At 35.3% G+C, this 15,732-nt stretch overlaps 2 protein-coding genes across 2 annotated transcripts in view; both read right to left on the bottom strand.

Annotated features, from left to right (window-relative positions):
* Nucleotides 1-575: 575 nt before the first annotated feature.
* On the bottom strand, nt 576-11,959 carry LOC132115430 (FHF complex subunit HOOK-interacting protein 2B-like). The gene is made up of 17 exons (XM_059523903.1): nt 11,772-11,959; nt 10,840-10,918; nt 10,540-10,706; nt 10,356-10,460; nt 9,510-9,629; nt 9,228-9,395; nt 7,882-8,078; nt 7,652-7,769; nt 6,268-6,344; nt 5,993-6,185; nt 4,345-4,514; nt 4,124-4,264; nt 3,732-3,822; nt 3,391-3,531; nt 1,332-1,472; nt 1,105-1,205; nt 576-859 (listed from the first exon to the last, which is right to left on the bottom strand). Exons 1-17 carry the CDS (start codon nt 11,820-11,822, stop codon nt 757-759), a joined length of 2,163 nt encoding a protein of 720 aa, XP_059379886.1. The 5' UTR covers nt 11,823-11,959; the 3' UTR covers nt 576-756.
* Nucleotides 11,960-12,673: 714 nt separating this feature from the next.
* Nucleotides 12,674-15,732, bottom strand: part of LOC132115111 (actin filament-associated protein 1-like 2) — a 50,531-nt gene continuing 47,472 nt past the window's right edge. The window contains exons 13-15 of the mRNA XM_059523512.1: nt 15,183-15,352; nt 14,239-14,349; nt 12,674-13,593 (exon numbers count right to left, since the gene is read on the bottom strand). Coding sequence (XP_059379495.1) covers nt 13,567-13,593; nt 14,239-14,349; nt 15,183-15,352 — 308 coding nt within the window. The 3' untranslated portion in view covers nt 12,674-13,566. The remainder of the gene's footprint in view (nt 13,594-14,238; nt 14,350-15,182; nt 15,353-15,732) is intronic.

The raw sequence follows: 15,732 nt of genomic DNA on the forward strand, positions 1-15,732 counted from the left end.
TCTGTTGTGAGTACTTTCCAATGGCAATTCACAACCACACAAACCAAACACATCTGTGTACCTATCTGGCGTTTTGATTCAGCCATATAACATACAGAAAAATAAAACAACACTTGATTATTCACAGGCTTTACAAAAGTAGATTAAAGATAAATAAAATTACTTTACACACCATAATGATATACTTAAACAAGTCCATATTTCAAAATGAAAAGTTGAAAGGGGATGTGCAATGGCTTAAAATCCATAGTGTACGAATTCTGATCTGAGATTAGGTTTTGATTTGTATATCTGAATGAAAAAGCATTAACAGATGTAACTGACCATAATAGTCAAAGAGAAATGACTGACTGATCCTAAAACCTCTATAAAATATAGTATATATAGTAAATAAAAACTTGAATATTGTGCAAAAGACATTTTTTTCTATTGCTTCCATCTAAAGTGAAATGTAATCATTTAGCAAGATGTGAAGCTGTGAAGAATAAACGACTTCATACATCACACAGTCATTGTGAAATCCTGTTGCACCAGTTTGAATTGTTTTTAAAAAAAAAAGGTTTTCTTTCTTGGGCAAACCTGACATTGGACAGGTTGACTCCTCCCTGACAACATTCGACAAAAGTGACCTGTATATCTATAAATATTGCCACTTAACTCAGCTCTGTGCAAATCTATTTTCTCCCAGTGATGGAGCCATTCAACTAATGTTGGGTGCTGATCCTTTGTATTGTCTTTGGTTTCAGCATCATGGGTTCACTGCTCTTCTATGGGGAGTTTGACAAATGCAATGGCAGCCAGTTCTTTGCAGAACTCCTCCAGAACTATCACCCCCTTCAGCAGGGTCACATGATCCAACCTGGCAGAGAAAACAGACCCATATATAAATATATTGTATTTAAAAAAAAAAAAAAAAGCCTGACATTTCCACATTATGAAACTTCTTAAAGGGATAGTTCACCCAAAAATTGTTATTACTATGTTGTAGTATTTAAGGCTGGAATACAGATTTTTCCCCAATTTACAGTCTGGAATTTGTAAAACATTGTTTACATTTGTCAACAAGAGGCATGTTTCTGCACGAGTTTGTTGTGAAAGTCTTACATAGTCTCCTCCTCCAGTCCCATCAGCTGTCTCCTGATCATCATCAGTCTGTCTGTCACATTGTGGATCTGTTGGATCCTCTGCATTAGCTCCCCGATCACCTACAGGAAACCACAATGCTCATGTTTTGCTGGTCCAAAAGTCCGTAGCTGATACATAAGGCAACTTTCATTCACAACAACATAAGCGTTTGGCTCACACACAGGCACCTTTCGTACGGTTCTCACCCTGACTAATGTGGAGAAGAGTGATCGCGCCCCAGGGCTCAGGCTGATGTACGGGTCCAGCAGGTATTCGTGCAGGTGAGGGTGAGGAAACACAGCCAATCTGGACAGAACTGACGTCACCTGCAGATTCAGCTCATATGGCTGGCAGAGGGAAACAAATGCAGAAAAAAAAAGAGTAAACATACAGAAAATAATAGTTTAAACTGATCTGAAATATTTATTTTTATTATAGTTTTTTTTATTACGCATTTCAGCCATCTATCCTGGTAAAAAAGTCATAATTTTGTACAAGTTTTCCAGGCTGCATGGGTTTGTGTACTTTTACGTCCATTCATTTTTGATTTTGAACGCAGAAATGAAATAGGGAAAATGCGGTTCTTCTTTAATGGTTCAAACACTGATGAACAGAAGAATGCAGCGTATAGCCAAATATGGTGTCCCATGCTCAGAATTTGTGCTCTGGATTTAAACCATCCAAGTGTATGCACGCGCATACACATACATACATACACACACACACACACACACACACACACACACACACACACACACACACACACACACACACAGAATAAGCAGACACAAACTAAATTTCATTATTCAATATTTGTATTCATTAAAAATAAAAATAAAATGTATATAAAGCTTGTTTTTTAATGTGTGTAAACACTAAATGTTTAGCGTCTTTACAGACCTTGGCCTATTGCTTTATGAAAACATTTGGTTTAATATTTTAATGATTTTATCATTTTATATCACACCTAAAATCATGTATGAAATATGAAATTACACATTTCTTTGCAATTAATTGTATCCAGGCCTGGTTCTAGTGCTAGAGGGAACGAAACGAAAGCAAGAGCACGTCAGATGAAGCTGTAGAATTAGGAAACTGGCAAAACATATTTTCCAAATGCTCCAGTGTTTTTTGTTTGTTTGTTTGTTTTTTACTCTGGAGAGCTAGCATTGATCAATCACTGAATTTTCTGTTGATTCCTTGAATGCAACGGCCAAGCATTTCAGTTAGAATCTACTCACTGCTCAAAATGCCAGTTTTTTCCAGGGCTGTATGCTCAGGAGTCTCTCATTATAACAAACGAAGTATAATGAAGAAAACAAATAGATTCACTGACTATAACTGAGTGACGCACTATAAGGGAAGCGCTCTTTGCATGCTTTCTTGGCTATAGTGCAATTGAAAGTTTTATTACATTTTGTTTTTCACGATGCTGAGAGGCCCACTGACTACTTACAGTATATGCTGCAGAGTTTGGGGAGTTCATCTGCATATGAATGTGGCATTAAGCATATATGAAGATGTCTCATTGCAATGATAGTGATAACAATAACAATGGACAGGGCAAAAAATGTCAAAATCAATGTAGATTAAGGCTAGAGCACCCTGGCTAATTTCAGAAGCATCCTCAGTGATTTGAGTCTGGAAATTGGCCTGCCTGTATCTGGAATAATAGGAGAAATTATAAATTCATATATATCTATATTATATATTTTACCCCATATATTAAAACCTTGTATGTAGCACTCTAACATTATACTGAACGTGCTTTGAGTAACCATACACGGTCCTCTACTATACCATGACCCAGACAGCACACTAAATTGTTCCCCAATATATAATTTAATGAACACAAATTTCCCAGGATTTTGCTACGTCTATTTAAAAATAACATTTTAAAGTAATGTATTAGGTTTCTAAACGTGAGACTTCTCTAGTTCTCAATTGAGCGTGTGGGAGAAGCATTACTTCTTATTTGGCTAAAGAAAAAATAAATCTAAAATCTAAATTTTTCTATATTAATTAGTGCATGTTGACAATGTTTATTAAAGGGTAAAAAAAAGGGTCAATATTTTAATTTTTCGGGCAGAATTTTATGTGATTAGCATAGCATTTAAAAACACAACAACCATTCTTTTTTATTTTTTTTTCTTTGTGATTAAAAAGGGGAAAATAAATGGACAGAAAAGTACATGGACCTGCATGCGAAGCTGAAAGTAAAATCAAGTCAAGATAAAGTGAAAATGTTGTAGTCTACTATTGTACCTGCTCTAGTATGCGTGCAATCCTGTCGAACAGGATTTGTAAGAAGTGCCCTTCATAGAAGTCTGTAGCTGGGTTGGGTTCAGTGGTTTTGACAGAATCTGGCCAGTTCCAGTCCCGTGAAAGAGCAATACATTCTTTTAACTGAAGAGAGAGAGAGAGAGAGAGAGAGAGAGAGAGAGAGAGAGAGAGAGAGAGAGAGAGAGAGAGAGAGAGGACAGTTGCAGAATATTTGAAAACCAAACTTGAAAATGCACAGTTGATAGTTGCTGTACATTTGGTTTGAATGACTGCATTAAGTAAAATGGCCCAGCTTTTATTTAGTTTTCAGTGTGTCAACTCACCAGTTTGTGTGCATCATGAACGTAGGTGTCATATCCTGCTCCCTGCACCAGATGTGATGTTTTTGCCTCTTGGGGCACTAAACACAAGAAGCTAATAAAATTTTAAACAAATTAGAATCAATCTATAGACTAGTAATAGACCAACATCAAACATATCTCAGTTGCCAATGAATTGCATACATATTTTATATATTATATAGTTTAATAATTGTATATATATATTACATATATAAACTTGTTTAAGCATTTGTTTAAAACAGAAGTCTTTAGTAACATTATAAATGTCTTTTGATCAATTCAAAACATCCTTGCTTAGTAAAAGTATTAAAGTATGTATTATTAAAAATGTATAGGCTTTGGTTGAAGATCTGCTGAACTTCTTCTAATGTTACCTGTTGACGACGTCTGCAACTTGTGTGTGCGCTCTGGGATTATGTCTCTCTCTGACACTGGGCAGAGACAGAAGAGGCTCCTGGCTGCCAAACCCACTGTCTTCATACATGTCTGTGAAGAAGGGATCCTCTTCCAGCTCCCTGAAGAAGAAAGACAGTGAGAGATCAACGACAAGTCACTATGAGAAATACGAGAATCTGTGTTCAGTCTCTCTGCTCACTCAGACTCTTCCAGAACATCACTCTCGACTCCATGTCTCTCGTCGGTGACCCCTGACCCGGGCAGCCTGTAGCTGCGCTTCTCAAGATTACGCAGCAGCAGATTGGTCAAGATGCTCTTGCTGGGCTTCTGTAGAAGCTCCTCAAAGAGACGCAAGGTTGTGATGCTGATCTGACAAAGCGCAAAAGAAGCATTGTAACACACGGTGATGCTCCAAACCATAAATCTAAGGGAAAGTTCACCCAAAAATGAAAATTACCCGTTGATTTGCACAACTTCAAGAAATCCTAGATGTGTATGACTTTCTTCTTTCAGATGAAAACAATCAGAGATATATACAAAAATGTCCTGGCTCTTCCTAGCTTTAAAATGGCAGTGAATGGCTACTGATTCAATAGTCCAATAGAACTCCAATAAAGCGCAACCATCCATCATAAAAAATTCCTCCACAAGACACCGGGTGATTAATAAAGGCCTCCTGAAGCCTTGGTGATATTCAGGAAAGTACATTGCTTGTGCAATGAATATAAAAACATAAAACTCATACATGGGTGTTTCTTCTTTCATTTTTTGAATGACATTTTTTCTAACTGCATACTAATAGGCTTCATCATGCAGTGAATGCTTTTGGACTTTCAAGACGTGTTTGTTTGTTTTTTGCAAAGTTGGTGACATACTCAATGCCAGCTCTTCTATCATCTCTCAAGTCCCTCACAGTCATACATACAGCACAATAAAATTATGTCAGAGGAATGTCTTTAAATGCTAATCAAGGAAAAAAATCATACCTTCTGTTGTCTTTTTTTTTAAAGAACTTCAAAAGTTGCACTTGAACCATTTTGCTTGAAAAATGACAAAAACCTTCTTCAGCTTGTGCACAGCTTGTTACATTACTGAGGTCAGATCGGCCAATCAGAGAATTGTAACATTTCATTTGTGTGATAAGTTTTACATAATACAGAACATTAATAATGTTAAATGGTTAAGGGGGTTGGTGGTTTTACAGAGGGGATGCTTTTTGTCTTTTTTGCCATCCCACTTAATTTGAGCCCTGGACGTAGCGTACACAACGGTGATAGGTGACAAATGTAGAAGCATAGAGGACAGAGAAAAACAAAACACCGGTCATGAATTGGAAGTACAAACATTTTGTAAAGAAAAATATTGGAGGATTTCGATTTTAGCAAAGAGGAGGCTGGTTTTCCTTTATTAAAGGAGACTTTGCGTCTTTTGCTCTTGTAAACAAATCTTGGTTCTTACGAGATAAGCCGGAGCTTAAGCTACGCCTACATCATCCGCTGGATGTCACTCTCTCATGAATGAACGCGCACACGAGAGTTAGCTGAAGCTAAGTTTTAAATATGGATATTTTTCTTACACAAACATATTGCTTCACTTCAGAAGGCCTGTATTAACCCCCTGGAGCCATGTGGACCACTTTTTTATGACGGATGGATGCACTTTATTGGACTTCTATTGGACTAATGAATCTCAACCGCCATCCACTGCCTGGACGAGTCAGGCCATTTCTTAATATAACTCAAGACAGTATTTGTCTGAAAGAAGAAAGTCACACATATCTAGAATGGCTTGAGAATTAGTAAATCATTTTTGGATGAACTATCCCTTTAATCTTCTGGCTCAGTTACCTCGTCTGAGATGTGGTTGCAGTGTTCAATAAGGCGGTAACGTAGAATGTGTGTGTGTGTGTCCTGTTGCTTTTCACAATGTGTGTCGCTGCCCAGCAGAAACTGAACCAGTTCTTCCAGGAGTGCAGGAGAATGTATGTGACGTACAGAACAGGACAGCAAAGCAGTGTGTACCAGGATCCCAGCCTCTGACCTGGACAGCCAGAGTTTAAAAATTAACATCACTCTTCCCGTCGTGCTGCAAGCTCACAATTCTGATTAATGTTTCTACTCACATCTGAAGCAGTTGAGGCTGAATGACTCCTTTAAGCCACTGAAGGTGAATTGCTCTGGCCATTCTAACACCAAGTACCTACAGGAAAACACACATACAAATTTGCATAATTATGTGCAATATGTTTATAATGTGTAGTATGACAATTTTTATACCATAAATCTTAATTATTAAAAAGTAGATTTAGAAAAACAAACAAACACCTCTTAAAAAAACAACATCCAAACATCAAATAAACAAAACAAAGCAAAAATGAAATATAACAAACAAAACAACAAACATAACAAAAACAACTTAGAATTAAACAAATTAAAACACAACTTAAAAACTTTAAATACAACTTAAGTGCCCCTATTATGCCATTTTGAATGTTGCCTTTTAAGCAGTGTGTAATATGTGAATGTAAACGATATGACATCAGTTATTGTCTCTCAAAAGAAAGAATGGAGTCTGAACCGCCTAAATGAACCATTCATTCAAATCCCATTTCTGTGATGGCTTCATTTCACATCACAGGGTAACACATTTGCATAATACCAAGCTGGACAAGCTGGCTCCACTGAATCACAGCCTGTAAAAATGATAAATTATAAATGCTTACATTTTATATGGAGCATTCAAAATACGGAACTATGGCAATGGGCATTATGTTTCTGAAACATGCTGTACGCAGTAGACCAATCACAAAACACTAGGCCATCTGACCAATCAGGCTCACGGAGAGAAAGGGTTTAGAGAGACTGAATCGTAAAACTGCTTTGAACAAATCATTGGAAAATAAGGTGATATTAAATGCATAATTTGAGAAAACAAATCTTTTTTTTTTTTTTTTACCTTGCATGCATGTAAACTATTTGTAGGAAACTCCTAAAACAATATTAGAAACCTTTAAAAAAAAAAATTGGGGCACTTTAAAAAAAAAAAAAAAAAATGAAATATATATATACAGTATAATGTTCCTGTAGCTCAAGTGGTATGAAGCGCAAGGTTGTGGGTTTGATTCCCAGGGAACACATGATAGGTAAAAATTGATAGCCTGAATGCACTGTAAGTTGCTTTGGATAAAAGCGTTTGCTAAATGCATAAATTAAATTTATATATATATATATTCAGAATTAGCTGCAATGTGTACCAGTCTTTATGTGGTAAGTCTGTCTATTTGGAAGTATCGTCAAGGTTTTGATAATAAATCTGAATAAATTTCAATCACTTGTAGTGCTTAATAACTGTTATTCTGATGTTGTTTCAAGCTAGTGTACTAATAGCTATTTTTGGAAACAGGAAAAAGTATCTTACACACAGCAATCAAATTTATTCAGGACATTTTTTCGAACTAAAGCAAACACACATACACGATCAGCACAAAAATAATGATTTTGTCAAACCCTTGGTGCTTCCTTGGTGAGCTCATTGCAGTAGTCCAAAAAACAGAAGAACTCCTGGACGTTCTCACTGCTAGGAAACGACTCTCTCTCCTCTGGACTGTCCTGTGTGAAATGATCCCTGCAAAACCAACAACACATCTTCAGGATGCATGTTTACAATAAGCAGATAAGAAACATGTCCACAAATAAAGTACGTGTAAACACTTCATCACTTCATAACAAACACACACCTCCACTGTGCGCCGGCGTAGCTGTGAATGTCTGCAGGGTTGAGTGATGAGGGTATGAGGCAGTAAAGTTCAGTCAGTCTCTGAGCGAGGAGGTGACACAGTGGCGTTCCCTCAGCCAGAAGATGACCAGTGTCCTCCTGAGGTGAACTGACCAGCAGCAACAGACTCTCCATGGATCGGAGCACAACACGACTTTTCTAAGAACGAGAGAGAGAGAGTGATTATGAGCTCCAGTGCTCTGTGTACAGCTGTCTGGCCAACTCTAAAGATGTGTTCACACAAGCTAAATGGTGCAGAAGTTTATAAATTAGATTTTACACAAAAACTGTCCACACAAAGTTGCCCTTTTGCCATTTTATATTTGATAATGAAAGTGAAATTCATCGGCTTTAATGTACAACATATCACTAAACTATAAAGTCTATTTTTACAAATATGTTGCAAACAATTGTATTTTATTTAAGGTTTTATCTAACAGAAAGTGACAAGAGGGTGTAAATTAGGCATCATTTCTGAGAATCCACTTCTCAGAGTGTACTGCAACCTAATTTTTAATAGAAACGTTGAGTGCTTCATTTCATGTCAAAATTTGGTGACTATGTTGTCGAAAAGGTAAAAATGGTGCTTAAAAGTGTACAAAAATAAACTGCTCCAGATTCGAAAAGTAGGAAAATAAATAAGATCAATTACTTTTCTTTAATTTCTTATTACTTTACTTCTTTAAAAACAATGAGGTTGTGGCCATCACCAGACAAGATGAATGATTACTAATCAAGTAATTAAATTTAACAAACAAAAGGTATATTAATCATTTAAAATAAATTAAATACATTATTCTTTAGGAAGCATTTCTTTCTTTCATTCTTTCTTTCTTTATATTATATTATTTAGTTGAATGGAATCATTTTAATTTAATACTTAATTATCATTTAATATTATAATAGTGAAATTATTTGACTTTTGTGCCAGTCCTAGTTTTTGTGTTAGTTATAATTAAACACCAAATGTGCATAAAGTTTTGTGAAAAATATTTATAACTAAAATATCTTTCCTTCACAGCGGTGTACATACATTTAGGATTTTTTTTTAATCTACATATATACAAGTGTTAAACAGCATGTGCTGAAAGTATATATTTATATGTATATATATATATATTATTTTTTTATTTATTTTTTTTTTTCAGTAAAAATCTTCAGATGCAGTCATCTGTGTGCTCATTTGAGATGCACTGTGCCATTTTAAATTAACCTGGTTAAAAACTGAACTTGGTGTAAATAAGCCCTGGGAATCTTCTGTTTAAGCTGCACAACCACTCTGTTGTAGATCTCTTCACGATGACCCACCTGACTCTTCCCCAGGTGCATGAGTACAGGGATAATGCCTGTGGCTGTCTGAGGTGAGCTGGAGGCATGAGCTCCGCTGCGGGACGAGGGAGTCCTCTCAGGACTGCAGCCCTCCTCCACAGCCTCGTCTGAGGTAGAGCTGCACCTCTTCTGAGAGTCTTTGCTAATCTTTGAGACGGAGATGTAGATGTGTTCGACATTCATTTATCACAGCTTCACATTCTAAAAGAGTTTAAATGACAGTCAACACAGTGGTGAAAGAGGACATGATGAAGAAAGTACCTCAAGGATATAGTTTAAGACATAAGGGTCTTTTTTGACGCGAGTGCAAACAGCAAATAAAAACTGAGACTCCTCTGTTTCAGTCTTTGAATCAGGGAGTCCACATAAATCGATCAGCTTCTATAACAGAGAGTGACAAAAAAAGAAAATTAGATTCCTTCACATTAATGTAACCTAATTTTTCAATTCTAATATATGCTTTCAAAATGTTAAAATTCTACACTCAAATAATAATAAAGATCTTGGTGATAGAAAGTGTACAGAATTAAACTGAACAAAATACAAAATAAGATGTTAAATTAATAATAATAATAATAAAATTTCACTGTTAGAAGTGGAATCATTTACATAAAAAAATCTATCACTTACACTTATGTTCAAAGGTTATGGGATGGAAAGATTTTTTTAAACAACATTTTATTCAGCAATGATGCATTAAATTGATCAAAAGTGTCAGGAAAAAAATATATTTAATGTTTATTTGAACTTTCTATTATTATTTTTTTTAATGCATCACAATTTCCACATCATGCAGCACAATTAAAGTATTATGCACCACAGCTTTCTTCTTCGATAATAATAATAGTAATGATGTTGAAAATTCGGCTTTGCACACAAGGATCAATTACATTTTAAAATACATTAAAACAGATCATTTAAATTGTAATAATATTACACAATATTACTGTTTTACTGTATTTCCAATCAAATAAATGCAGCTTTGGTGAGCAAAAGAGACATCTTTTAAAAATATAACTTTTAATTTTGACACAAAAGCACGATGTTCTAAACATTTTCACACAGCTCTTTTCCATACAGTAACGGTTCCTACTGATAATGTCATACCTGTACGGGCCGATAGACGTTGATTAAATGCAGCACAGGTTTTTGAATCTGGCTCAGGACTTTAGAGAAGAACAACATCACTTGTTGACTCATGCCAGGAGGATACTACACAAAGAAGCAATATTTCAGTTTATTTGCAGCTTTAAATATCTTTAATCTCTGTCTTGAATTTGTGTTTTCATACCTGTGCTTTTCCCAGTGTGCAAAGAGTCTCTAGTAATTTGTGCTGGAGCAGGTACTCCATGCAGGGACCCGTTTCCTCTCCCTTCTGTTTCTCCTCATACACCAGGATGTCCAGCATCTGTCTGAGGCACCATGGGATGTCTGTCTGCTTCACCTGGCGAGACTCATCTTTGCACGAGACAAACATACACAATTTAAACTTTTTTTCTTTAAGGTATGGCATAAGTACACTTTTTGTCTTTTAAAAACGCAAACACAAAGGTAAATACTGCTTAATGTGAATCTACACTCGTAGTTTTACCTGTAGTTTCGATGTAATAGTTTGCTATTGCTTTCCAGTGATCCACAAAAGAGTCCAGCAGGTTTATCGAAGGCTCCCTCTGTAAGAATCAACAGTATTTTACTGCAATTACACTTTCACTAACATTATTAATTCAATATGATCATTAATATTAAAAAGGAGGTCCTATAAATGCATAATTCTTCACTGTAAAACACAAAGGTAGTCCTGAGTAATAAGCAGAAAACAAGAATGAATTCATAGAAAAAAAAAAATATATATATATAATGCAATTGTGTTAACAAATACTTTTTATGCTACTTGAGTTTACATTGTTATAATGTCAAGGCATTTTGTGTTGTATAGGTCTTCAAATATTTTATGTACATTAAAGGATATTTTATATACCGGTATTTATATATATATATATATATAAATATTTATTTTATTTTTCTTGGGTGGTTGTTTTTTTTCTTTCCTCTTCCTGTCAGAAACTTGTCCAGACCTGCGCATTTCTGCAACTTCCACGTGAACAAATTCTCAACTGACAAACCCAACAGTGTGATCAATAAAAAAAAAATCACATATATCCTTCACTATTTATAAAAATCACATCTATGGACTGATTAAACAATAAAAGACAGTAAATCCCCGCGATCTAGTGTTTAGTGCACTATGTATTCAACAACTGTAGCACAAAAGCTACATTTAAGACGAGGTAACGTTATATATCTTCATATAACGCACTGAACTAACTTACATGACAACATGCTGGCATTCATTTTAATCGCATATCTGGTACATGGTATCATATACAGTCACGTCTGAAGCACTTCTATAAAGTTTTACTGTATCATGCAACAGGTTAGAGTCTGGAGTTGTTCTACATTGGCTAGGCTAAGCTAACAGGCTAGTTTGAAGACATTCAAGTAAACAAGTAAGTGTTTACTCACTGTTTCCAAGGCCTGCTGCAGAAAAGCCGTCACTTTATTAAACATGTCCATGGCTGAGCTTATAAAATTGTATGTGAAGTCTGGGACATCTTTATATCCATCACATAGCGCTGGTGTAGTTTGTAAACATTGTTTATGTGGCTGCTGAGCTTGAGCGATTGGATCTGCTGCCTGCAGAAGATAGTCAACACACTACTGAGTACTGAGTCTGACATAACAGCGCACACTACTGAGTGGACTGGGAATAACACACAAATTAAACACTGTTTTCAATCCATATCCAGTTATCTCTATATCCGTATCATAAGTGCACCGCAGAAAATGTTTTTAAACAGACTTGATAAACACAATAAAGTACCTTAATCTATATTTCATGAGAGTTTCAAGGGAATTTCATAAGGAATATAACATTTGGGCTGCATGGTTAATTTGGTGGAAAAAAAAGTGTACTTAATTGTGCTGAGTGTACATTTGTAGCATACTTCAAAAAAAAAAAAAAAAAGGTTAGTAACATATATTTGTAGCCTACTTTTAGAATACACTTTCATTTTTTTAATGAAGTATATTAAATATTATTATAATATAATATAGGTACTCTTTTTGAAAGTAGCATATATGTTAAAGAGTACATCTTCAGCAGAGTTTAACTTGTCAATCTATGTTCCTTTAACAGCAGAGATCCCCAATGTTCCTGTTGAATGAAATCATTTTGTGTTGTTTCTTGTGGCCACATTGTGGCAACCATAAATAATGCAATGTGATACCATTTTACATCACAGAAAATTAAAATGCAAACTCTTGTCGTTTTGCACTAAATACAGGATGATAACGGGATCGTTTGACATCATCAGAATGATTCTAGAAAAAAGAACAAGATTCATAGACACAGAAATCATGGTTTATCCAGCATTACTTTATTTATTGTACAAATATGTTCATCAGTGGTGTTTTTGTTCTCCACAGTTATATTTTGTACAGCAATATTAGGCTATTATTGTCTTAAAGCTACCAAACTATACAGAAAAACCTTTTTGAAATGAGTGGGATCAATACCAGCAATGCTTCATAAAAACATGGATAAAAAACATGGTTAAGGCACATCATTAGAAAAGCTCAACACATAATATACTGTATGTGCATTGGAATAAAAAAAAAAAAGTACTAACTGATAAATTACCACAGATTTGTGAGTCTAGTGAAAAAAAAAATAAAACAAGGAGGTAATTATTCTTCATTAATCAATGATCAGTAAGTGATACACACATCCTGTCTGATCTTCACACTGACGATTCCTGATTTTGACCATGACGATGCCTTCCTGAAAACTGCAAACACAGTTTAGGTCGGGTTCAAAGCAGTGCAAAGTGATATACATAAGGATAAATACTGTGCCATGATGATAAACATAAAACTCCACTTTATTTAAATGTGCCACTCTCTAGCCATAGAGTTATTTAATACCTGAAATGTTGGCGCTTAAGTTATCATTAATTTCTAAAGAAATGTACATCAGCATCATCTCAACAGACATTTATAAAAGTAAAATATTTTACAGTTGCTCCCTAACAATCTTGCAACCCTGTGAGTGAAGATGAAATGCTTACGGACAGAATATGCAGATAAAGAGTCTGTGTGTTCGGTTATTTTCTTAAACGTACCAAGTGCCCCCAAAAAAGAACCAAAAACTTTACAAATCCAAACCACTGCATGATCCACATGCTTGGAAAGAATATTATTTTCAGTGCAATATTATATTGACAATATAAGGGGAATGTGGGAGAGTCTTCTCTCGCTGTCACCCTGAAGCTTTGGCTTCCCACTCCTACAAACACAATCACAAAGAAGTTAGTTTACTATTATATACACTACAAATCAGTTGTAATTTTAACTTTAGTGATTTAAAAATATGTCAAAAAAATTAATAATGATGCTTTTTCGACTACATCTGGAAGTGGTCAACTGTTTGTCCATTTAATAAAGTCAAAAAAGTCATACTGGTGACTTTTCAGTCAGGCTGGTTTTGGTGGTACCTTCAGTTCATCTACTGAGTCATCCGGAAATCCAATACAATCATAAATTGGTAACACTTTAGAATAATGGTCCATTAGTTAATGTTAGTTAACTGCATTAGTTAACATAATCTAAGCAAGAACAATCCTTCTACAGCATTTATTAATCTAAATTGATGTTAACTTCAACATTTACTAATGCATTATTCCAATCAAAAGTTGTGCTTGTTAACATTAGTTAATGCACTGTGAATTGGCATGAACTAACAGTGAATAACTGTATTTTTATTAACTAACATTAATAAAGATTAATAAATACAGTAATAAATGTATTGTTCATTGTTTGTTCATGTTAATTAATGAATTAACTAACATTAACCAATGGACATTATTCTAAAGTGTTAACCATAAATTTGTGAGGTAGACTGTGCATTGTGCTCATGCTGAAGGAATCTTACCCTCCTCCTCTGGAAGACCCTGCCATGATCCATAAACAAGGCAGATGGAGCTTTCTTCAGGGTGCTTTTTGCCGAGGCAGTTCTTCTCAAGAGTGGGTTCAGAAAGCCCCCCTTTAAGAGACAAAACCAGAAGTGAGTGTTCAAGAGTGAGTATATGTTATGCACATTTCCTTATAAAGGATTAAAATGGTGAAATATCCTAAATGACTCAGACAAGAGTCACAACATTTCAAAAGTCATCAGACTCCTCCACTTGATGAAGCAGGGTGTAATGGTGGGCTAAACAGCTCTTATCTGAGCTTTATTCTCTGCTCCTCTGGGAGGAAGTGGCTCTCAATCCAACCCACTGTAATTACTGAACTCTCAACGCCAGCAACAACCAACAAACAAAGCACCAAACAGGACAAGTAGCCAAAAATCTTTTAATTTGGAACAAAATACTTAATATATTTAAAAATACTTAAAGAATAATAATAAAAAAATGACCCAAAACTAAATAATCTCTTCATTGTCTCGTGTAATTAACTGATCTTACAAATCAACATCTGCTTGTTGAAAAGGGTTGCAGTTACACGATACAAACACCAGGTGGCAGTGTAATAAAACTTCAGCGGTTGAGTCATCTCCTGCTCTTATCAGCCCTTACAAAATCCTATGGTATTACCATGTTTTTTGCCATGTACGGAGGTTATCGTGGGAATATCGTTAAAAATAAAACTAAAGCAATAAAAAATGTGTGACTTGAAATAAAACAAATGTTAGTACAGTGCTCTGTGTGTGTGTGTGTGTGTGTGTGTGTGTGTGTGTGTGTGTGTGTGCACTTGATGGGTTAAATGCAGAGCACAAACTCATAGTATGGGACAGTGTAATAGCGATATTAACTGTACCATGGTAGTGTCACAGTGCTTTTATTGTAAGGGAAGGATGAGTCGGAGGGAAGTTACCTGTGCTCGCTCAGTGCAGAAGGCGAGGGAGCGTCTGAAGGAATTGCGTTTAGCTGGTTTCGTCCCCATGCTCACGAGGTTGACCTCTGACCCCGCTCGCAACTGCACCCGTCTCTTTCCTGTCAGGTCAAGCTTCTGCACACCCCTCTCAATCTCAAACAGTTTTGTATCTAAAAACACAAAAACACATGTAATATACACTACCAATCACCAAGTCTCATAATGCACCAAGGCTGCATTTATTTAAACAAAATACAGCAAAAACAGAACCGAATATTGTGAAATATTATTGCATTTAACTTTAAATACCTTTTCTATTTGAATATATTTTAATAATGTAATTTATTCCCGTCTTCAGAGTCACACGATCCTCCGATTTCATTTGAATATGCTGATTTGCTGCTTAAGAAACATTCCTTCTGTCTTATTATTATCGTGATGCTTTTTTAAGAATTGTTTAATGGACAGAAAGTTAAATTATTTGACATTTTAACATTATAAAAGTCTTTAAATATTTTTTTTACATTATAAAAGTCTTTACCGTCACTTT

This window comes from Carassius carassius, chromosome 34 (genome assembly GCF_963082965.1).
Source record: "Carassius carassius chromosome 34, fCarCar2.1, whole genome shotgun sequence".
Lineage (NCBI taxonomy): Eukaryota > Metazoa > Chordata > Actinopteri > Cypriniformes > Cyprinidae > Carassius > Carassius carassius.

Coding starts and splice junctions, on each gene's coding strand:
- LOC132115430 (XM_059523903.1), bottom strand. CDS start 11,822: ATGGACATGTTTAATAAAGTGACGGCTTTTCTGCAGCAGGCCTTGGAA. Junction 10,707..10,839: donor CTATTACATCGAAACTACAG/GTAAAACTACGA, acceptor TCTCGTGCAAAG/ATGAGTCTCGCCAGGTGAAG. Junction 9,630..10,355: donor ACGTCTATCGGCCCGTACAG/GTATGACATTAT, acceptor TCTCTGTTATAG/AAGCTGATCGATTTATGTGG.